At 38.4% G+C, this 23,568-nt stretch overlaps 1 protein-coding gene across 1 annotated transcript in view; it reads left to right on the top strand.

Moving 5' to 3' along the window:
* CDKL5 (cyclin dependent kinase like 5) overlaps window positions 1–23,568 on the top strand; it is a 126,571-nt gene that overhangs the window by 79,229 nt on the left and 23,774 nt on the right. Inside the window, exons 7-11 of the mRNA XM_007467401.1 lie at window positions 1,264–1,354; window positions 5,053–5,242; window positions 11,502–11,582; window positions 16,935–17,086; window positions 22,230–23,196. Coding sequence (XP_007467463.1) covers window positions 1,264–1,354; window positions 5,053–5,242; window positions 11,502–11,582; window positions 16,935–17,086; window positions 22,230–23,196 — 1,481 coding nt within the window. The remainder of the gene's footprint in view (window positions 1–1,263; window positions 1,355–5,052; window positions 5,243–11,501; window positions 11,583–16,934; window positions 17,087–22,229; window positions 23,197–23,568) is intronic.

Genomic DNA, 23,568 nt, shown 5'->3' with positions numbered 1-23,568 from the left:
ACTAGAGAGGAGCCCACGTGCTGCAGCAAAGAGCCTGCGTGCTGCAACTAAGACCCGATGCAGCCAAAAAAATAAAAATATATTAATTTAAAAAAAATATTGCAAAGAAGATTCCTGCTGTACCTAAACATCTTAAGAAGTACTTAGGAGCTGAAATTTGTCAAGCAAGTTATAAATAAAAAAGATGCATATAGAATGGTTAATAATAGGAAAAAAGTATCCTTAGTCTAGCATCATTTCTTAAAGAAAAGACAGCTTTAAACGGTCGGGAAGTTCCACATGATGGCCCCACATATGGCATTCTGTGCCCTGCACATCCCCACCAAGAACCTCCTCATTGTTTTCCCTCCCAGAGTGTGTAGCTCCTTTGTCTGGCTTGAAGAATCCCACTAAAAAATATGAATATTTCTTCCAAATATGTCTTATAAAGAAGTGTTGAACGATTAACTGAAGTTACGGGGTTTGTTTTTGCTGTTTTTTTTTTTTTTTTTTACTGTTCCACTTTAACACTATTTTCTATTTCTTGAAACTGACATACACCTTAACTTTTACCTTTAATTTTAATATTCTGGTTCTCTGTAACTATTTGCAGTGAACCTATATTGCTTTTGGTGAGTTAGATGGGTAATTAACCTACTTGCCAGTTTATTTTGTGGCCCCAAAACCTTTTGAAAGGGTTGTTACTTGCGAGGGGTGGGTAGCAATAGAGTCTGTAAGGTAATTAAGATATCCCTAATATGCTTCTCAGTCACATTAGGAGATAAAAATCATTTTAGCCTGCTTTGTGTCCATCATTGCCAAACCCTACGGATAGTTGTTTACATAATGGCCGAGCTGATCAGCACCAATAGATATACAAATACTATCTAAGGTCCCACATAGCAGAATTAATGACTATCTGCGACATGCTAATTTAGCTTTGACTTCTGGCTCTTGTGGAGTCTTCATTTTGTTTCTAAGGTTTACACTTATTGGAAAAGCTCTGAATGCTTGTAAAAGCATGCAATGACTTTGAAAACATAGATGTCTTTATCAGAGAGGAGAGGCTGGTTTTGTAGTGAATACACTGTATATTTTAATTGACGAATGAACAATGGACTAACTTTTTTAAATGACAAGGACACTGTTAATAAACAGCCCATTCAGTAACAATCATTATATTCTTTTGATGTTCCTTTAAGGTATTAATAGCCCTGAAATATTTTGTCAACATGAAATTAATTCTTTTTCAAAATTACACCTTTGGGCTTTGCTATCTTTCAGGTTTTGCTCGGAATCTATCAGAAGGCAATAATGCTAATTATACAGAATATGTGGCCACCAGGTGGTATCGGTCCCCAGAACTCTTACTTGGGTGAGTTACCTTCCCAGAATAGAGTGACATCTACATATTTGCTGATCCTCTATTGTTAACTTTGGGATTATCTGTGGAAGATAAGAACTTGAGTTAACTAAATACCAGTTACCTATTGCAGTATAGCAAACCACCTAAAAACTTAGTGACATAAAGCAAGCACCATTTTATTTGCTCACAATTCTGGGTGCCATCGGGTTGAGGGAGTCAGCTGTTTGAGTTCAACTGGATGATTCTTCTGCTGGTCTCAACTGGAGTTGCTCATATAGCTACAGTCAGCAGGTCATCTGGAGGCTGGTTGGTTTAGGGCCTCAGCTGGGACAAACTATCTCTGTTCCATGGGGACTCATCCTCCAGTGCGTTAGTCCAAGTTTCTTCATATAATAGCAGAAGAATTCCCTGAGCAGAGGGCAAGCCCAAAAGCAAAGGTGGTTTTCAAGCCTCTTTGTATGACTTTTGCCTAATTGGCCAAAGCACGTTACTTGTCTAAGCCCTGATTCAAGGGATGGAGGAATAAACTTCGCCTCTTGATGGGAGGAGTGGCAGAGTCACATTACAAAGTGGCAGGTGTATGGAAATGGGGGGGAATTATTGCTGCCATCTTTGTTAATAGTCCTCCTCATTAAGAATGTGGATATCCACAGAGTTTGACATTCCGGTTTATCTGTTTGTCCATGTATTCATTCATTCATTCAGCAGATACTTAAGGAGTATCTCTTATGCCTAGCCACTTTTCTGTAAATATTGAACCTACTGCTATTTTCTTTCCAAACATTGTAAATCCTGTTTGATGATAAATGGCTTTCCAGACTAGTACATTGATGATTTTCTCAGCAACACTGCCACATCCATCCACTTTGTGCCACCCTTCCACTTTCAGTGGTATTTCATTCACCTGTCAACACCAGAAAAGCATTTTCTGATAAGATACTTCTCCCTCTTAATATGTTTTAACTTCAGAACCTAAGAAAGGACCTGTAGTCTTGATCTCCATCACATAGTTTCACTGATAATTCTCTACCTATCGTAGTTGTAGTATTTTCTTATTTTTCCTAGATCGTATTTCCTTCTTTGGGACCATCAAAGAATTGAGGAAGACACACTCTACAAATAAAATTAGATATGGTGGTAATGATGACCAGTGCATGAATTATTATAGGTTTCATCTCTTTTCTTTAGTGCGCCATACATGTATCTAGGGGACATGAGAAATTTAATTTTTAAAAGATATTTTTTACAACATTGTAAACTATACTTCAATTAAAAATTTTTTTAATAAATAAAGGTACTTTTTATATAATAGAAATATAAATTTCTGTATTTCTTCTGAAAATCATGATGACTATATGTTTAAGCTACTCACTGAGGGTTTATTTTATTTATTTTTTACACAGCAGATTCTTATTAGTTATCTATTTTATACATATTAGTGTATATATATGTCAATCCCAGTCTCCCATTTCATCCCACCACCACCCCACTGAGGGTTTATTTTTATTTTTATTTTTTTACACTTGTGGTCAGTTGATTTTCTTATTTAAAAAAAAATTTTTATTGGGGTGTAATTGTTTTACAATGTTGTGTTCGTTTCTACTGTACAGTGAAGTAGAGTTCCCTGTACTATGCAGCAGGTTCTCACTGAGGATTTATTTTGAAGTTAACAATTGATTTCCCAGGGTCTACCAACCATTTGGCGTTAAATCTTGTTTCATTGCTGACCTAGAGCCTATGAGAACTATTGGTGTCGGTTATTGAAAGCTTTACCTTTTTTTTTTTTAAGTCAAAAGCTTGTGCTTCATCCTGTGAAATAAATGGTGGCTAGTCACTTTATTATCCCTCCTTGTGTGGATAGATTTTAGAATTTCTGTGCTCATTTTTCACCTTGGATTTAGGATTGATTTTCTTTTGTGTTGTCTATGTTTCTTCTGTGTACCTCTGTCTGGACTCACTCTAATGTGTAGTCCATTCATCTGTTCATTCTTTTGGGAGGGATTGGGAGTTTGAAATTCCTGGACAGGATTTGCCAAAGAAGAAATGAGTACGAAGTAAATCATTCTTAGAACGCCATCTGAGGATTCAAGTATGGTAGAGGGACTCATTATAATATGGTTTTGTCTATAAGATGTCCCTGAGGAGTTCATTCTGAGGACAGCCTTATTATGAAACTTCGGAGAGTATTTGCTGCCTAATAATACCTCCTGGAAAACTGAGCTATGTTTATAGCTCATTAACTGAGTTATGTTTAGAGCTATATGGGAGCTACCAAAAGTAGATGGGGACTCCAACTAATTTGAGCCAAATTGAATATTACTAATTAAATGATTGTCAAGTACTGGTTGAAGAACCATATTATTTGTATAAAAATCCCATTGAAATCAGTTGATATTTGGTTAACATGAAGAATTTACAGGTTTTTATACATTCTCAAGACTTTGTCCTTGACATTCAAAGTAGTTACAGCTGCATAAATTATTCAGATTAGTTGACAGAAGAAAAATAGCTTATGGTGGGTATGTAAAGATTTTCCATAGTTTTCTCCATCTAGCACAAGTTTTGTCTTTCTTATACTTGTATGAAAGAAAGATCAGTATCCTTCCCTTCCCAGCAAGCTACCAAAAAAATCTAAATGAAGTTTCCTAGTATGGTTCTTGGGTTTTTATGGGAGGAAATGAGATAAATAAAATATTGACTTATTGTTACAATGATTTATTACCTAGAAACATATTCTGTATTCTGTTAAAAGTGCTTTAGAGTATTTGTTAAAAGTTTTATATTACTACTATAGCACTATGGCATTCTAGAATTTTAATTCCTTTTTTTTTTCAGATATTTTATTTTGGCTTTCCCTGCTTAAAACTTAGATAATTTATGTTTGAAACTAAAGAAAAATATGATTTCTTAATCTGCCTTATGTAATTTGATTTAAGGCTATAGATATTGCGGTATACATGTAAAGCTTTTTTGGGGATACGTAGATTTTCATGTATAGCTGATTAGCAACAGTAGTACTCCAAAAGCCTTCTGGTAAACTCAGACCTTGGAAGATAGCTATAAATCCCTAAAGAAATGGAAAAAATGCTTTGAGGGAAATGCCTGTCATAAAGTCCCGTAAACAAAGGGTATAAATAGATTGAAGTAAATAATCCAATAGCGTTTAGCACAATCTTAGCTGTTTTGACTCTGTGCAGTCAGAGGTTAAATAATATTAAGTGTTTGTTGTTTAAGAAGACACATAAGTCAGTGGTACATTTTAATAGGCTGAACTCAAAAAATAGATCAGTGTAACTTGTTGACATTTAGAGAGCTAAAGGATAATTACCTAGAAAATACATTTCTTGGGAGCATTTCATTCTCCAAGTGAGTGGTAACTCATCAGACATGTGTGCTGTATTTAGGGTTTATTAATCCATTCATATTCAAAATATATCTGGATATGAATAGATTTCAAATCAGTGTATACTAACTAAATTTTTATTAAACTGATGGCTTTATTAGCATAGATTTATTCACTTGTGTTCTGAAGTTTTACTTTGATATCCATACTTCCTTTTTTTCAGCCTCACTTTTGTCCATGTGGTATTTTTTAATTCCTTAAATACCCAAATATGCTTTAAATCATGAATCAGTTCAAAATAATTTGGAAATTATTAAAATTTATTTCTTCAGTTGCCAAGATAATCTCTCCCTTTGCTTTTCAGAGCTCCCTATGGCAAGTCTGTAGATATGTGGTCCGTGGGCTGTATTCTTGGGGAGCTTAGTGATGGACAGCCTTTATTTCCTGGAGAAAGTGAAATTGACCAACTTTTTACTATTCAGAAGGTGCTAGGACCACTTCCACCTGAGCAAATGAAGCTCTTCTACAGTAATCCTCGCTTCCACGGGCTCCGGGTAAGAGGCTAAAACCCCAAATGGAATCAGTACACTAGTATTTAAATCATTGCTCATTGCACAGTGGAATGCTAAGCTATCCATCAAATACTATTGCCTTTCCCATTACAGTGTTTATAATCCCCATTATAATATTTTATTTTTGTTTTTTTTTTTTTTTCGTTTTTTTTGCGGTACGCGGGCCTCTCACTGTTGTGGCCTCTCCCATTGCGGAGCACAGGCTCCGGACGTGCAGGCTCAGCGGCCATGGCTCACGGGCCCAGCCGCTCCGTGGCATGTGGGATCTTCCCGGACCGGGGCACGAACCCATGTCCCCTGCATCGGCAGGTGGACTCTCAACCACTGCGCCACCAGGGAAGCCCTATAATATTTTACTTTTGAATTTTATATAGTATTTGTGAATTCTAAATTCGAAAGTGGGAGCTGCTAATATTTTCCTAATTTGTAAGTTCCAATTTTTCAAAATCTTTTTTAGTGTACACATTATTCTAAACTTTGGTTATCTCAGAATGTTTCTTTATGCAAAATATTAAGCATCCCCAAAAGATAGAAAAATGTGTAAATGGCTATTGCTTATTTGAGCAAACATAGTTGTAGTGATTTGAGAAAGATGATGAATACTCACATTCTGCATATTTAAAGGTGCTATTCTAGTGGGTATTTCCTGTTTAGTGAAACATCAAATCTTCTTTTCAAATTAGTGTATTGTCTTGGGCAGCCTTTTCTAGACTTGCTAACTTTGTGCAAAACTTGATTTCAGAAAATATGCTAAAAAGAGTCTTAAAGTATAAACTTTCCCCAAATGAGGGACAACCAAGTTGCAGGAGGCATCTTACTGGATGGCCAGTTACAAGCTGCTTCTCTGTTCCATCCACCCGCAAAGCAACATTTTTAGTTTTCAACTACCCTGTTTGGGCCAACATGCCAGTTGCTGGCCCTTGTGGGAACTATAAAATAAACTCACCACCACTTCTTTTCTTTCTCTTAAATGCATAATTCTCAAACCATGTTTTCTTGACATTTGCAAAGCACTTTGTTTTTTTCCTTTGACTTTCTGGCCTCAGTTTATTTCACTTTGAAGAGTACCCCTCCTCACACATGAATGCCCAGCACAGTATACCTCCTGCTAGGCTCAATGAGTGTGGAAGAAAGAAAGGAACCGAAATGCAAACATTTCTCTTCCATCCCCTTCCTGCTTTCTCTGTCTTCCAAATCTGTCTGAGATACCTCAGGCAAGTTTCTTTTTTCTCCTTTTATTTTTGCTTTTGTAAACTGAAAAATAACCAAATTATGACCATTAATTAGGGTGCAAATAGTTCAACAGTTATTGAGCATTTATCCTACTAGATGCTGAAAATATGATAATAAATAGGACTTGCCCTCAGTCCAGAAGAAAGGAAAATCTATTCTAGTCAGAAATAAAGCAAGTCATAGCTAATGAATTCCTGTCTCACTGAGAATGCATCCAAACTCCTTCGCATCAGACCTTGCCTTTTCTGGGCCCTTCTAGCTCCCTGACTTCAGCTCATACCCCTTTCCATTCCCATCCCTTTCCAGACTTTCATCACACTTACCTTTCTTTTTCTTTAACGTCCATAAACATTCCCAGGTGTTCCAGCTTCGTGAAATTGGGACTTGTGACTGCTTTTCCCAGGAAGGCACTTCCCTTGCGTGGCCCCTTCTCATTTTATAAATCTCAGCTCCAAGAACGCCCCCTGTCTCTGACCCCCCAACATACTTCCTCCACCTCCTTCTTGGTCTCTCGCATAGCACCCTTCTTTTTCCATCATAGCACTTATCACAATATGTAATTATTTTGTTTATTTTTTAATTATTAATGTTAGAAATCATCTCTTTTATTGCTGTATTTCCAGCATCTAGCTTAGCCCAGCACATGTAGTAGGGACTCGATGAATATTTGAACGCTCTCTTCAACCAATCTGCATTATCAGCAGTCAAGCTCATTTATGTTTCCCTTGCCTCCATCTCTAATGCTTCTTTCGCTCTTACCACCTTTTTTACCTGAACAACCACTCCCAAACTGATTTCTCCAGGTTTCTCTCTTCACTGCAGTCTTCACATTGCCTTTAGAATGATCTTCCTGCAAACTGCCCATTTAATTCTGTCGTCTTTGTGCTGAAAACCTCTGCAAGATTGCTTATTACATTTAAACTCCTTAGGAAAGCATTAAAAACCCCTTGCTCCTAACCCTCCAGCCTTGTCTCCCACCTTTTCCTACCCCTGCCTCCTGCTCTGCAGCCACATTGAACTTGTCACCATTTCCTTGTTTCTGCAGTGCTATGTTTTCATTTCTATAATTCTCCCAATACTTACCCCACTTCCTGGAAAGCTCTCCATCCTCCCTCCCCGCGGACTCAAGTCAAGTGTCCTTCCATGAAGCCCTTCCAGACTCCTCCAGGGGGAATGGGTGCCTCCCCCTTCTGCGCTCCTGAAGCACTCTGGTCATAGCTCTTGTAGCACACATGGCAGTCTCTTTTAAGTAGCTGCTTGACACAACACTGTAAATTAACTATACTTCAATTTTTTTAAAATTGTAATAAAATTTTTTTAAAAAATAAAAAAAAAGCTTTTTGAAAAATGTATCCTCACTGGACTAATGAATTATTTAAAGAAATGAGCTATCATGGCCTCCGTTATATTCACAACACACCTAGAGTTGCTCTTACTAGGTTGAATAGTATTAAATGATTGAATATTTGACCTGGAGCATCAAACTTGGTCTTCTGGCTGCATTATTCTTTGCCTGGTTAAAGAGGCTCTAAGCTGGATTCTCTGAAGAGAGTGTAAACAGATCTGCCATGGTACCTGGCTTTAATAACTTGTAAACTAGCTGAAGAATTAAGACTTTTGTGCATGAAATAATTAGAAAACAATACAATTTATAATAAAGCGTGGTATATAATAAAGTATTGCATTCTTTACTACATTGTACTGTTTTCTAATACATCTAAATATAGTTGAGACCTTGAGAATGTTAAACATTCTAGAAAGTTGGCTGGATTCACTAGGAATGATTTATAGAGGATTTACAGTTTGAAATGGATATTGAAGAATGAGTAGAATTTGGATTAGATAGGCCAAACAAAGGAGATCTTTTACTCCTTTGTCTATGGTCCTGTTTGTTTACAGACCTCCTCACTAAATAGTATTATCGGTAAAGTGGTAGAGAGTACATGACGGTGCTGCTTGTAAATATCCTTTGGAGAAATTGCTGCTTCCCTGACACTTTGATTTTTATAAACCTTAATGTTTTTACATTTTAGTCTGAAAGTGTTTGTGGTGTTTTAACTAAATCAGTTTAACCTTTTTGGAGGTTTAACCACATCTTTTGAGGGAAAAGTCTTCCTTTATCATTTACTTGAGAATGTCTGAGACATTCTCAGCTAAGCGTACAGGGTGTGTGAACTGCAGCTGCCTTGAAACAGGGACTTACCAGTAACCAGTCCAGTGTGATTTGTATTTTGATTCAGTTGTGTAGAGATTGGAAAATCAACAAGATGTTGCTCTAACGGTATGTATTATTTTGAAAAAAATAACAATTGCGATCCCATAATATAGGGCATAGACTTTGAAGTTAGGCTGCTGAGGTTCGAAGCCTGACTCCATATTTACTACTTGAATGACCTAGGGCAAGTTCCTTGTGCCTCTTTTTCCTCATGTGTAAAATGGTGATAACAGAAGTACCACCTGATGGGGTTGTTGTGAAGATTAAACATTATAATACATGTAAAATGCCCAGACCAGTGCCTGACACATAGTAAGTGCTTAGTAAAGAGGCACTCTCATTGTATCATATTGGCCAAGTGATCAAGAAAGAAAGGAAAGAAAAAACAAACTACTGATTGAGATATACTTTAAACTTCTATGCTTGAGTTTTGGTTATTTGTTGGATTACCTAATATGAGAATGGTGTCTTTCTTTCAAAAAAACATTAATTAATTTTTTAAAGTTAGGAGTTTGTGTGGTCATTTAAAAATCATATTTCTAATACCTTTTGACTTTGGGCATTAATTTTCTTATTGATGAAATGTTACTTCTGGAAAAAAAGGAGGGGGTATTTGGTAGCATAAGATAGGACCTCATAAGCAAGATATTAATTAAAATCTACTGGTATAGAGTCTTTTATCACAGCATGACAGGTGTCTCTCTCTTTGGGCTGATGTTTAATGCTCCAGTAACATCCAGAGGAACCTCTGTACCTCCTTTAGGAAAGGCGCCCATGTTTAGAAAAAATGTAGGTTTGGATCACAGACCTGGGTGCAAATATAAGTTCTGCTTTTTAATTATGTAACCTGCCTTGAACCATTTATTTGAATTTTCTGATCATCACCTTCTTCATCTCTGAAATAAGAATAACAATTGTTAAAATGTCTCGCAGAGCATTACTTCCCTCAGAAATCAGTTTTAGGTTATTGCCTGTGTGTCTGTGTTAAATTCATGTTATTCCCTCTACGTCCTCTATCTAGCAGGTGCTGTCCTACTTTTCTCCTCACATTTTTTCTTATCTTTCAAAAGCTAGTTCAGATATTATCTATGTATGGATTCTTTCTTCTACAGCTGCAAACCACCTTGGCCTCTCCTTTCTCTGAGCTTCAACTAGAATTTAGTACAGTTTCGTAATGATTGCTTTCACAATCAGACTGAGGGTTGCTTACATGTAAGGTTTTGGTCTTACCCATATTCTGCATCTCCTGCCATACCTAGCACTGTGTGGGGATGATGTCTTAATACCTTGTTTGAATTTTTCTACATAACTACTTCTCTCATCCACTTATTTAGCATGTTTAGAGATTTCAGGCTTTGAAATGCTCTTATGTTGGTATAAAGAAAATACAGAGAGCTAAAGGATAATTACCTAGAAAATACATTTCTTGGGAGCATTTCATTCTCCAAGTGAGTGGTAACTCATCAGACATGTGTGCTGTATTTAGGGTTTATTAATCCATTCACATTCAAAATATATCTGGATGTGAATAGATTTCAAATCAGTGTATACTAACTAAATTTTTATTAAACTGATGGCTTTATTAGCATAGATTTATTCACTTGTGTTCTGAAGTTTTTGTTTGTTTTTGCGGTACGCGGGCCTCTCACTGCTGTGGCCTCTCCCGTTGCGGAGCAACAGGCTCCGGACGCGCAGGCTCAGGGGCCATGGCTCACGGGACTAGCCGCTCCGCGGCATGCAGGATCCTCCCGGACCGAAGCACGAACCCGTGTCCCCTGCATCGGCAGGCGGACTCTCAACCACTGCGCCACCAGGGAAGCCCGTGTTCTGAAGTTTTACAAGTTTTACTTTGATATCCATACTTCCTTTTTTTCAGCCTCATGTTTGTCCATGTGGTATTTTTTAATTCCTTAAATACCCAAATATGCTTTAAATCATGAATCTGTTCAAAATAATTTGGAAATTATTAAAACTTATTTCTTCAGTTGCCAAGATAATCTCTCCCTTTGCTTTTCAGAGCTCCCTATGGCAAGTCTGTAGATATGTGGTCGGTGGGCTGTATTCTTGGGAGGGAGTACATGGCGTTGGACTCTAATACTTTACCATCCACTTAGATATTGCAAAATGTGAGTTGGCAGAGGGAAGGACAGAGCATCTGAATAAACTTGACCCTTTCCCCTCATTTTATTTAAAAATGCATTTGTTAATTTAGGAGCCTGTTTGCCTTCTGTTCCAACTTACATAAAGGAAGGAATTGAAAACAGGTCATTCAAAGAGTATATTAAAAGCAATAATAGAACGTGTGTCCGAATTCATTATTTCTACTTCTGTAGCCTTTCAGGTACTGTCCTTTTTCTCTTTTTTTACTTCTCTAATTTTCAGGAGTAAATGATATGTTGTTGTGAAAAGGGTGTAAGAATTGTCTGTATAAGCAGACAAATTTTATATGAACTCTATTATAACCAAATTATTTGTATAAGTAGACAAGACTGTATAAACTGAATGAATAGTTTCAAATTTTTATAATTTGTTTTGTTTTACATGCTTCAGTGTTGTCCGACTAGATTTAAGTATCATCTTTCACTTGTGAGTTTTCCTGTCATTTAACACCCAATCCTATTAATCCCTACCTCAAATACATAGACACCAAAAGTAATATACATGTGCAATAAATTTAACTTTGGCACTAGGGCAGTAGCTTCTGCTCATCTGCTACCTTCTCCAACACTCAAAGCACATGCACACACATACCCTTACCCACGTGCTAATACTTCTGTCATGTTGTTGTTACAGTTTCCAGCTGTTAACCATCCTCAGTCATTGGAGAGAAGATACCTTGGAATTTTAAATAGCGTTTTACTTGACTTAATGAAGGTGGGACAAGTTGATGTTATCTGTACAAAATGTCTTTTGGTTTGCGATTTCTCTTGTGTCTATATATGACCATAGCCTGCTTTTATGAATTAAATGTTTTGTTAATAGGTGTATAGTGGTGAATAATGGGGCACTGTGTCATCTGAAGAGGCATGCAATTTATTTATTTATTTATTTATTTATTATTTTTTTTAACATCTTTATTGGAGTATAATTGCTTTACAGTGGTGTGTTAGTTTCTGCTTTATAACAAAGTGAATCTGTTATACATATACATATAGCCCGTTGCAGTTTATTTAAAATTGCAGAAGTATCTGGTATTGTAACATTCTGTCTAGACAGGACTATGAGATACCTAAATTAGATTCCTAAAATGGACAGAATAGTAACAATCTAAATATAAATAATGAGAAATAAATCATTTAAAAATTTATCCAGCACTCAAGCTGCTCAGGCATAAGGTTTTAAAACAAATCTTAAAATGAATGTTGAAAGAAAAGAGATTCTAATATTTTTTGCATATTCAAGGCCTCCCATAAGATTATTTTATCAGCGAACCTAATTCTGCTCTTTTTCTAACTTGATTTCTCTCCCTCTGGCTCTTCATTTGACAACCGCAAAATCACTGCTACTACCATGCCTGAGTGTTCCTCCTCCTGCTGGTGCCCCTGTCCAGAAGGTCTTCATGCTCTGGACTACTGAAAACGTTCTCACAGTTTTTTTGGGTTTTTTTAATAAACTTTCTTTAAAAAAAAAAAATTATTTATTTATTTATGGCTGTGTTGGGTCTTCGTCGCTGTGCGCAGGCCTTCTCTAGTTGCGGCGAGCGGGGGCTACTCTGTTGCGATTCATGGGCTTCTCATTGCGGTGGCTTCTCTTGTTGCGGAGCACGGGCTCTAGGTGCGCGGGCTTCAGTAGTTGTGGCTCGCGGGCACAGTAGTTGTGGCTGGCAGGCTCTAGAGCGCAGGCTCAGTAGTTGTGGCACACAGGCTTAGTTGCTCCGTGGCATGTGGGATCTTCCCGGACCAGGGCCTGAATCCGTGTTCCCTGCATTGGCAGGCGGACTCTCAACCACTGTGCCACCAGGGAAGCCCTCTCACAGTTTCTTATTCACGCTTTTCTGCCCAAGTAGATGGCGCCTTGAGTGAGAACTACTTTTTCATATTTCTCCAGTTTTCATTGCAGCCAGCCAGTGCATAAGCAAGTGCTAGTTATTTGATAGTAGACCTTCAAAAGATACTTCTTGGGTCTTCCGTGGTGGCGCAGTGGTTGGGGTCTGCCTGCCAATGCAGGGGACACGGGTTCGAGCCCTGGTCTGGGAGGATCCCACATGCTGTGGAGCGGCTAAGCCTGTACGCCACAACAACTGAAGCCCGCGCTCCTAGAGCCCGTGCTCCTCAACAAGAGAAGCCACCCACCGCAATGAGAAGCCCATGCACCGCAACAAAGAGTAGCCCCCACTCGCTGCAACTAGAGAAAGCCACGCACAGCAACAGAGAGCCAAAGCAGCCAAAAGTAAATAAATAAAATAAATTTATTAAAAAAAAAAAGATACTAGTTAATGGATCAATTTTATTTTCTGCCCGTTCAGTCAACTGTCAAAAACAGAGAAGTTTACACTGTGCACAGGACCTTTAAAGGCATACTTAGCACAGTTGGAAATTGCTGAGCTGCACTCTCAGAACTTTGCTCTGCTTTAAAACTATGTTAATCTGTGTTCCGAGGAGCCCTGTGTAAATAGGTGTGGGGGCGGAGGTGGGCGAGGGGGTGTGGCCTTTGGGAAAGGGCACTTACCATATAACCTTTCTTAGAGATTCACAATATTCATTAACTTATAAAGGCTTTCAGAAATCCCACAGTAAAGAAGCATTTCCCAAATTTAATTAAATACTAAATACTTAAAAAAAAATAAAATGCTACAGCACTAGTTCTCCTGAACACAGATTGAGAATGCTATTTTAAAAATCCTCGTTAATTAGGCATAAATTATCTCTTAAATCATTTGCGTTATATCACATGTTCTTGCACGCAGTCAATGTTTATTTATCGGGGCTTTAATTAGTTGGTAACTTTTAAAATGTAAATAGAGTAAAATAGAAGAACTGAAATACAGTTTCATGTTTTCTGCCTTTTGTCTCTTTTAGTTAAAAATAACTGAACTTCTTTTGTTAAATCATTACCAAATGTAATTACCAAGTATCAGCGTAGCACCTGGTAAACGCTAACACAGATTAAAAATACGAAGATAACCTGAACCATTACGCATTTACACCAGTTTGAAAGTTGAACAGTTGAATTCCCATTCATTTAATATATTTACCCTCAAATTTCTTTAATGTTAAATAAACATTTTATTGAAACGTATATTTAGAAGGTACACAAATTATAAATGTACCTCAGAGTAAAACTTTATAATGTAAACGTATCCGTGTAACCCCACCTGGATTGAGATACAGGAAATTATTAACACCCCGGAAATCTCTTCATGACCCCTTCCCAGGTGCCCCTTCCCACTCTTGGAAACCAGGACTTTGACCTCTATCACCAAAGGTTAATACTGCCTTGTTATTATTGAATGTTATGTAAATAGAATTATTCCTTTTGTCTTTTAGCTATTTTTGAAAATGAATTTGAAAAATAAATAGTACCATTTATCCTTTCATGAAGAAATTTATTCTCTATGCCATCCCCTAAAGCAGATTTGATAATTTTGTCCATATATAAATACCTAAAATGGCCGTCTCATCCTGTGTCTATTTATACATATCAGCCATTTTAGTGGGGATACAAGTTACCAGAATTAATCAAAGCTCCTAATAATATAAAGAATAGCTACAATAATTATATGGGCTCTATTTTAGTTAAAATTGTTTTTTCCCCCAAATACTGAATTTTGAAACTATTTACTAAGTTTCATACTTTCCTCATAATGGCCTCATCCTTCCAGGTGTTTGAAAATTAACAGCTGTGTTCATAAATATAAAAATAGTTCATTGTATGTGCAGCAATTTCTACCCTTGTTAATCTTAAATAAATGAAAATAGCACTTTAATGCTAGTAGATGTTTAGCTTCTAAAAGGTCGTATGTACTTTAATTTCCTTTGTTTTTAACTAGTACCATACAGTTGAAACCATTTTGATATTAACTGCCTTAACTGCCAGTAAGACCAAAATCATTTCATATACCTCCACAGCTTTTGTTTTCTCATAAAGAAGGAGAAAGCATTGAGATAATTTTAGAGTTGTGTCTGAGTCAACATAGGATAGGATACGATAGGATCAGAATTCAAATTTTCTGTGGTGCTAGGTTGAAGGTGGTTGTCTGAAATTGAATTCTGGCTTATTGAGAACAAATTGAGGTTTGTTCTCACTGTTCAGTAGTGGATCACAAAGAAATTGACTGTGGGCAAAGCCAATGAAAGTGAGCTAGAGACGCATTTGGGAATGCTGGAATTTCACCCTTTTTCCTTTCTCTGAGGGAAAATGCCTGTCACTCAAAAGAACAAATGTCAGTGTGCTCTATTGAGTTGTGTTAGGTTATGTAGGTTATGCTTCTTTATGTATTTGCCTAACTTGTCAATAAAAATCAATTAATTTTAAAAATAAATTTATTTGTTTGTTTATTCATTTATTTATTTTTGGCTGTGTTGGGTCTTCATTGCTGCCTGTGGGCTTTCTGTAGTTGCAGTGAGCTGGGGGCTACTCTTCTTTGTGGTGTGCGGGCTTCTCATTGCAGTGGCTTCTCTTGTTGCAGAGCACAGGCTCTAGGCACACAGGCTTCAGTAGTTGTGGCACACACGCTCAGTAGTTGTAGTGCACGGGCTTAGTTGCTCGGTGGCATGTGGGATCTTCCCAGACCAAGGCTCAAACCCATGTCCCCTCCATTGGCAGACGGATTCTTAACTACTGCACCACCAGAGAAGCCCAAAAATCAATTAATTTTAATAATGATTCACCTTTTAAAATCTTGTCCAATTACTAATCAGATAAATAATGTTAGAAGAAAACATTTTAGTTGTTAAAAAAAATTAGCACTTTAATTAATAAAGAACACATACAAATAAATTAGGAAAATTACACAAATAGAAAAATATGAAAAGAAGGAATATAAGTAAACATAAAATATTCCACCTCACTATTAATCAAAGATATGAATTAAAACAGCTGTGAAATACCATTTTTTAAATAGCTAATTTACAAGTATGTGCTGAAAAGAATGATAATGCCTGTTATTGATGAGGGTGCCAGGAAATTGGTAGACTCTCAATTTCTCAGAGAAGTACTATTTGAGACAACCTTCCTAGGGGGTAATTTGGCAACACATAGAAGGTAATCCTTAAGGGTTTGCATACCTACCAGTTCCGTATCTGGGAACTTATCCTATGCAAGGGATCATGGATATATGCAACAGTTTCAGGTGTACATCACAGCATTAATTATAATAGTGCAAAGTGGCAGCCACCTAAACATCCAACAGTAAATCATTAAATAAATCATACCACAAACTTCCATGTAGTCATTTAAAACATGTTGTAAAGTTATTTGTTACATCATTGTTCACAATATTAAAAGAAGGAAAACAAAATGCTGCCTAAGGTACATCTAAAATTGAGGCTGTTTACTGATATGGAATGATCTCTTAAGATCTAATGTTGAGTGGAAAGAAAGCTAAGTGCAGCCTATTGTGTGTATGCTACTGTTGGATAAAATAAAAGGAGCAGATAGAGATATGTACAAAGTACCTGTGGAAGGATTCGCAAGATGCTGGTACCATGGGCTGCTTCCAGAGAGGAGGGCAAGAAAAAGATGAAGAATGTATATTCTTTGATATGAATATATACTTATTTAAAAATATATTTTAGGGAATTCCCTGGCCGTGTAGTGGTTAGGACTCTGTGCTTTCACTGCCGAGGGCTCGGGTTCGATCCCTGGTCAGGGAACTAAGATCCCACAAGTTGCATGTTGCGTCCAAAAATAAAAAATAAAAATATTTTTTAGATGTTTAAATTATGTTGTAAAAAATATTTTTGATTAGTAAGTGAAAAGTGCAGTATACAAAACTTATTTGTATAATATAAGCCAGATTTTAGAAAAGAAAAAATATATACATGATATTTTTTAAAGGGCTGGGAGGGCATATTCCCAGAGGACAACAATGGTTGTCCTCTGGAACAACAATGGTTATGGGTGATTTTGATAGTCCTTTAAAAAAATTTTTTTTGGACTAAACTGTGTTTGCTAGATATTCTGCAATGACCATGCATTTTTTTATAAGGAAAAGAAATATGGTTTTTATTACAATTTAAATTTGACTTTGTGATGTTCTTTCCAATCCTAACTTTATTTCCTAAGAATTTACTGAAGTTGGACCCAGCTGACAGATACTTGACAGAACAGTGTTTGAATCACCCTACATTCCAAACCCAGAGACTTTTGGATCGCTCCCCTTCAAGGTCAGCAAAAAGAAAACCTTACCACGTGGAAAGCAGCACTTTGTCTAATAGGTAAATATTCCCTTTTAAGGAAATACAGATGCAGTATTGGTCTTACAAGTAGGTGGAGGAGGTGGCTGCTTAAATGATGCAATCAGAGAAAAGAAGGAAAGCCCTCCTTATTCAAAAATATCTTAATGCTTATTGCATGATTCAGAACCACAATTAAAGAGTTGTGTGGGTCATAAAGACTTTCTTATCTTTTACAAGATTTTCCAAGGGAAACCTATGCATTCCCTGGGAAAGGTAGCATGGGTTAGCAACTAAGGGGGTTTCTGGCCTCATGAGCTAGAAGATCCTGTGTACATGGGACCCAGGGGTGATTCCTGGAGGAAGAAGGATGGGTGAGGGCAAAGGGATTCCTGAAGGGAGCGGAGGATGCCAAACACAGGTGGGTGGGAAGGCACCTAGGACAACCTTTGCAACTGAACCAAGTAGTTCTGGCTCCATAGCAGGGGCTTGTGTTTTTGTTGCCCTTGTCTTTTAATCATTGAGTTGAGAAATTAGTTTTTCGTAAGAATAAGGATATAGAAATAGTAAAGTTAGTTTGGTAGATAGTGATTAAAATGGATGCTTTCTAATGTAATTTTCAGCATAATCTTTAAAAAAACATCTATTTCCTGGGGCAGGGGAAGCAAGGAGGGGCACAAGGAGTTGGACCCTGCAATCAGGTTCTCTCCCCAAAAGTGACATTCCTTTATTCTGTTGGCTACATTTTCAGGGGCAGGTCCTTCCTCATCTTCCTTCCTCTTCCAAGAAGCTGGTCTTGTCATCTAGCGTTGCTTAAATTATGGAAGATAGGAAATAGTTTCTCTTATCTACTATTAGAAGAGAAGTAGAAAACAATAATTCTTAATATGAAGCTTTTCTTATATAAGTTTTTTCCCATATCCCCCTTTCCCTCCACATAGAACAATTATTTATTTATTTATTTATTTTGCGGTACGTGGGCCTCTCACTGCTGTGGCCTCTCCCATTGTGGAGCACAGGCTCCGGATGCACAGGCTCAGGGGCCATGGTTCACGGACCCAACCGCTCCGCGGCATATGGGATCTTCCCAGACCGGGGCATGAACCCGCATCCCCTGCATCGGCAGGCGGACTCTCAACTACTGCACCCCCAGGGAAGCCCTGAACAATTATTTTTAACCAGTTGGAATTTTGAAAGCTTAAGATCTGGTACTTTTTAGATCTGTGAGTGCATCTATAAATAAGCAATAACCATTTACCCTGTATTTTCTCTGCTTAACTGCGATGGTGTGATTGCGTTTTATAGCTGTTCTCTATTTAAAATGAGTGGTTTGGTCATTGTTTCCCTCACATCTTATAAAACATTCTTACCTGTTTGTTTTCAAGGAGGCCTGGGAGCAGATTCAAATTCTGTTTCGCCAAGTTTGTGTTCACTTTGTTGTCAGTTTCCATGAGATTGGTGCACTAAGGCAACGACCAGTATTCATCTTTCAGTTGCTCCTTCGAGTTTAGGAGGTTCACATTATGCCTGTGTCTTATCTGGGGTCACTCCCAGTTCAGGTGCTTTTGTCTCCCTTCTACCTTGATTGTCACTTGACTCCTCTAGTTTACATTTGCAAAGAGGAAGGATCTCGATAGAAAGTTCAGTAGACTGATGATAAATTTTTGATTTGTGCTGTAGTGATTGGTGGTATAACCATACCATAAAAGGAGGCCTGTGTATTCATCCTGTAATGACTCACTTGGGAGAAATCCCCATGGGGGTCCATGGCTCTCCTTGGGAACCCTCTTCAGGCATCTGTCAAGGAGGATGTGCGTGGCCATGAGGATACATATGGTTCATATAGGTTTTTGAGGAGTCCTACAAAATCTCCTTTTGAAGCAGATTAGAATAAAAATGATAAGTAAATAAAAATCTCTGGAAGAATTTGTTTTCAGGTCTTGACACTGTATTAAATATATTAAAGAAACAGTCCTAACTGGTTTCTCTAGGAAAGAAACCATTAGCTCAGTTTACACATATCTGGAAATATTTCTGCTCCACACTTGCCTACGGTCCATATTTCCTCCATGGAAGCTCTTGTTGGGGACACTAATTCTGCACAAACCATGGCTCCGTTGGACTTCCTAGCACCATTGTAGAGATGTTCAGGGCACCATATCGTGTTGGTGCCCTGCCTTGTCCCTGAGACACACCAGTATCCTCATACACATATCTTCACACACCCTGTCTTCTGTCTTCCACGTTCATGTCCCTGTAGGAGAAGCAGTGGACTCTGCATTACCTAGCCCTTGCCTAAGTCTCCTTCAGACTCTTCTGAGGTTCCGCTCACCTTGGACATGATGGGATGGTGCTTCATCCTGCCACACACTGCCCTCTCAGCAGTCCTGCTTCGCCAGTCTTCCCCATAAAAATGTAGTTTTGCGTCTTTGATATTTGGTTTGAAAAGTTATTTTAACTGGAAATTAACCATCTATCTATCCATCCTGCCAACCGTTTAAGAAGGGTTTATATATAAAATCCTCTTAAGTGGTTGGCAGTTTAACACAGATTCCTTACAGTTGTGTGTCAAAGAGATATATGGAATTTCTAAAGCAGTTTTTTATTGTGCTTTGGCAGAGCTCCAATTTGAAGACAATATGATGTCCTTTTGATGTAGGAGTTATGTGCAGAGCTCAGTGGCTTCAGATTAATACCAAGACAGAAACTTTCAGAATAGCGGTTTAGGCACTTTGTACATTTATGGGAAATCTAACTGTGACAAATGTTTCCACCTTGACTTTATAGTTCTCTTTTCACATTAGAAATTATATCTTGTGTTACTATGAATATGTTCTTCGTAACATACGTAGGTTTGTGCTCCACATTGAGAGCAGTGTTTCCAAGAGTTTCAAAAGCTCTAGCAGCTATCTTCACTCTTCTCTACCCTTTTCTGGATGTCCTCTTTGGAGCTTTGGACATTTCACAACATCTGCATGAGCTATCTCTGCGATTACCCTCTCTAGGCCTGAAGGAGAAAGAGGAAGAAATAGGGTTGTGAGAATCCAGGGGAGCCAGGCAGGGGAAACCACCCTGTGGGAGCTGTAATCTAGAGGCACAGCTATGATCTGAGTCAGGGAGCCACTGCCGGGGGAGACAGCCCCCAGCCCCTTGCACTGCTAAGCCCAGCTGGGAGTTAGGTGACAAGGGAGGCTGGGTGACACTCTTCAGTGTTGGGTTCCCCAGACCCAGGCTGGGGCAGAGAGGAATGGAGAATGGACTGGTGGTTGGGCACGTGGGAAATAACCAACACACTTAGATCTATTTATGGGTGAGACTGTCTATCATCATTTGGGTTTTTTGAGAAGTTGCTGAGATATTTTAGTTACCAGGGTGTAAGTTGACAAACAATTCTAATGGTTTAAAACCTGACATGAGGACTGTCCTCTATAGATCTGGAAACAGACTCTGTTAACATCATTTAACAGAAAGTGAAACTTTCCTTTCTTCGTAATTTCTTTCTGGGTCTGGGGTCTGCCATTTAGTTAGTTCATATTTTTCTTTTTTAAACAAAGTTCACATTTTATTTAGGTTGAAATAAACTATACAAAATTGATTTTCTTCACCCAAAATAACAGCAATATCTTCTGTATTATTCCTAGATAAACCGTAAAACACTTATTTTTGTAGGTTTTCTAGGTTTTGCTTGTAAATCAAGATGAAGCAGTAGATACAGTCACGGAAAAAGACAGAATAAAACAGACAAATCAGTTGTCAGTATTCATGGCCTCTGATCCTGTCAGTTAGCTCATATTTAAGTGACCTTATTTAATGTTGCAATTTTTGTGACCCAATTGGGAGAGATATTAGTAAGTGCGTTTTGGAGATGAGGCATTCCACACTATTACAGGCATGCTTGATATCAGATACTTTTTAACACTCCTCTGCAAGGTAGGAGGAAAGGATGAGGGCTCTTACCTTTGATGCCTGAACGAGTGGATTCTCATAGAGAAAATAGGAAGGCATAGTTTCACAGATTACCACTCTACAGGGGAAAAAAATGGGACTTTTCCTCTAATTAGTGTGCAATGGGAACAAAACTCTCCCAGATCAAACCGTCTTTAGCAATAGCAATATATGCAGCAAATTTTTTGGAATGCATAGTAAAAAGGGAATTGTGTAAGTTATTGTTCATTTAAAAGCATTCTTACCTATCTCAAACCACAATTTGGTCCTTTAAATAGTTACAGTAGAACAAACTGACCTTGCTGCGATGTCAGCTTCAGCTTTCAAATAGAGGACAGGGTTTTCCTCAGGATTTATATTTTGTATTTTAAACCAAGTAGGAAATGAAGCTTTCAGTCCTAAAGATTTCAGTCCAGATGAAGCCTCAGCCCATTTGGAATAATGAAGTGTGAAATGAAGAAGAGAATAAATTGTGTCTTTTGGAGAGAAATTACCTGTTTAGATCCCTGTGATCCAGTTAGAGACATGCTCCTCTTTAGTGTACAGGAGGTATCTGGCACTGACATGCCCCGAGTATTGCTGCTTCTCTAATACATAAACGTTGATCATCCTGTTTTCCAACAAACCTCACTAGGCAGTTCACACTTCTTTTCAGAGTATCATTTTCTTTTCTTGAGTACCTTGGTAGAATTCTCATTCGTTGATTATACAGGCTAAAGACAAAAGAGACATTGGTGCTTGTGTGTATGTGCTGTGAGTGTGTATCTCTGAGGCAGGCTCTGAGTTTTACAAATAAAAACGAAGTTCAAGGAACCCAGTGATCTGCAAGTCTAAATGTCTCCTTCTGATGTTCAAGCAGACAAAGAGTTATAAAGAGTTTGCCTATAGCTCAGCCCTCTTCTTTGCAGGCGTTCTACAGTACAGACGCATGTGAGCACCAACATAGCAAAAGCATGTTTGCCCAGATTATCAGTTAGAAGCTGTGTTGGCAGTAAGTTAGCTGAGCATTTAAGAATGCCAAAGCATTTCATCAGGACCAGTGCTTTGTGGCAGAGTGACTTGATCTAAGCAACTTAATTCTTATTGATAGATTACATGTTATTTATAGTCACATATTTGAGAGAGTTACTGTTTTTAGTCTTTGCAGTGTTTTAGGTATTTGTTCTTTTTTGTTTTAATGATACTTTTTGTGCCTCTGCTCTTGAGGGAAACTGATATAGTTCTTTCGTTTTTGACATAGAAACCAAGCCAGCAAAAGTGCGGCTTTGCAGTCTCATCACAGATCTAACAGCAAGGACATCCAGAACCTAGGTGTGGGTCTGCCCCGGGCTGACGAAGGTCTTCCTGCCAATGAAAGCTTCCTGAACGGAAACCTTGCTGGAGCTACTCTTAGTCCCATGCACACCAAAACCTACCAAGCGGGCAGCCAGCCTGGGCCTACCAGCAAAGATCTGACCAACAACAACATACCACACCTTCTCAGCCCAAAAGAAGCCAAATCAAAGACAGAGTTTGATTTTAATATTGACCCAAAGCCTTCAGAAGGCCCGGGCACGAAGTACCTCAAATCAAGCAGCAGATCTCAGCAGAACCGGCACTCATTTATGGAAAGTTCTCAGAGCAAAGCCGGGACGCTGCAGCCCAGTGAAAAGCAGAGTCGGCATAGCTACATCGACACCATTCCCCAGTCCTCTAGGAGTCCTTCCTATAGGGCCAAGGCCAAAAGCCATGGGGCATTGAGTGACTCCAAGTCTGTGAGCAACCTTTCTGAAGCCAGGGCCCAGATCGCAGAGTCCAGTACCAGTAGGTACTTCCCATCCAGCTGTTTGGACTTGAACTCTCCCACCAGCCCAACCCTCACCAGGCACAGCGACACAAGAACTTTGCTCAGCCCCTCGGGGAGAAATAACCGAAGTGAGGGCACTCTTGACTCACGCCGAACCACAACCAGGCATTCTAAGACGATGGAGGAGTTGAAGCTGCCCGAACACATGGACAGCAGCCATTCACATTCGCTGTCTGCGCCTCATGAATCCTTTTCGTATGGGCTTGGCTACACCAGCCCCTTCTCCTCCCAGCAGCGTCCACACAGGCATTCCATGTACGTGACCCGGGACAAAGTGAGAGCCAAAGGCTTGGACGGAAGCTTGAGCGTAGGGCAAGGGATGGCGGCCAGAGCCAACAGCCTGCAGCTCTTATCACCTCAGGTACAACTTAGGACCTTGACCAGATCTGTCGGCTCATCGTGGAAAGGTGGTGTGGGGATGTGATGGGGTCAGTGTGCAGTTGTCCCTACTGCAGGAGGTCATACTTTCTTGATAGGACACATTTAAGGAAGCAATATTTGAAGGACTAATCTGTTAAAAAAAATTTTTTTAGTTACTTAAGCTAATTGTTGAGTACTCAATGCAGAAAGCTTTTTTTCAAAATCTGTTTTCCTTTCTTAAATGTTCCTTTCTGGCATATTTTGTTCATATTTTGTACTTTTTTTTCATTTATTTTTTTATTGAAGTATAGTTGAATTACAATGTGTTAATTATTGCTGTACAGCAAAGTGACTCAGTTATACATATATATAT

The sequence above is a fragment of the Lipotes vexillifer genome, unplaced genomic scaffold (assembly GCF_000442215.2).
Source record: "Lipotes vexillifer unplaced genomic scaffold, Lipotes_vexillifer_v1.1 scaffold318, whole genome shotgun sequence".
Taxonomy (NCBI): domain Eukaryota; kingdom Metazoa; phylum Chordata; class Mammalia; order Artiodactyla; family Lipotidae; genus Lipotes; species Lipotes vexillifer.
The sequence above is the reverse complement of the archived record's forward strand: the minus strand, read 5'-3'. Positions and strand labels throughout refer to the sequence as shown.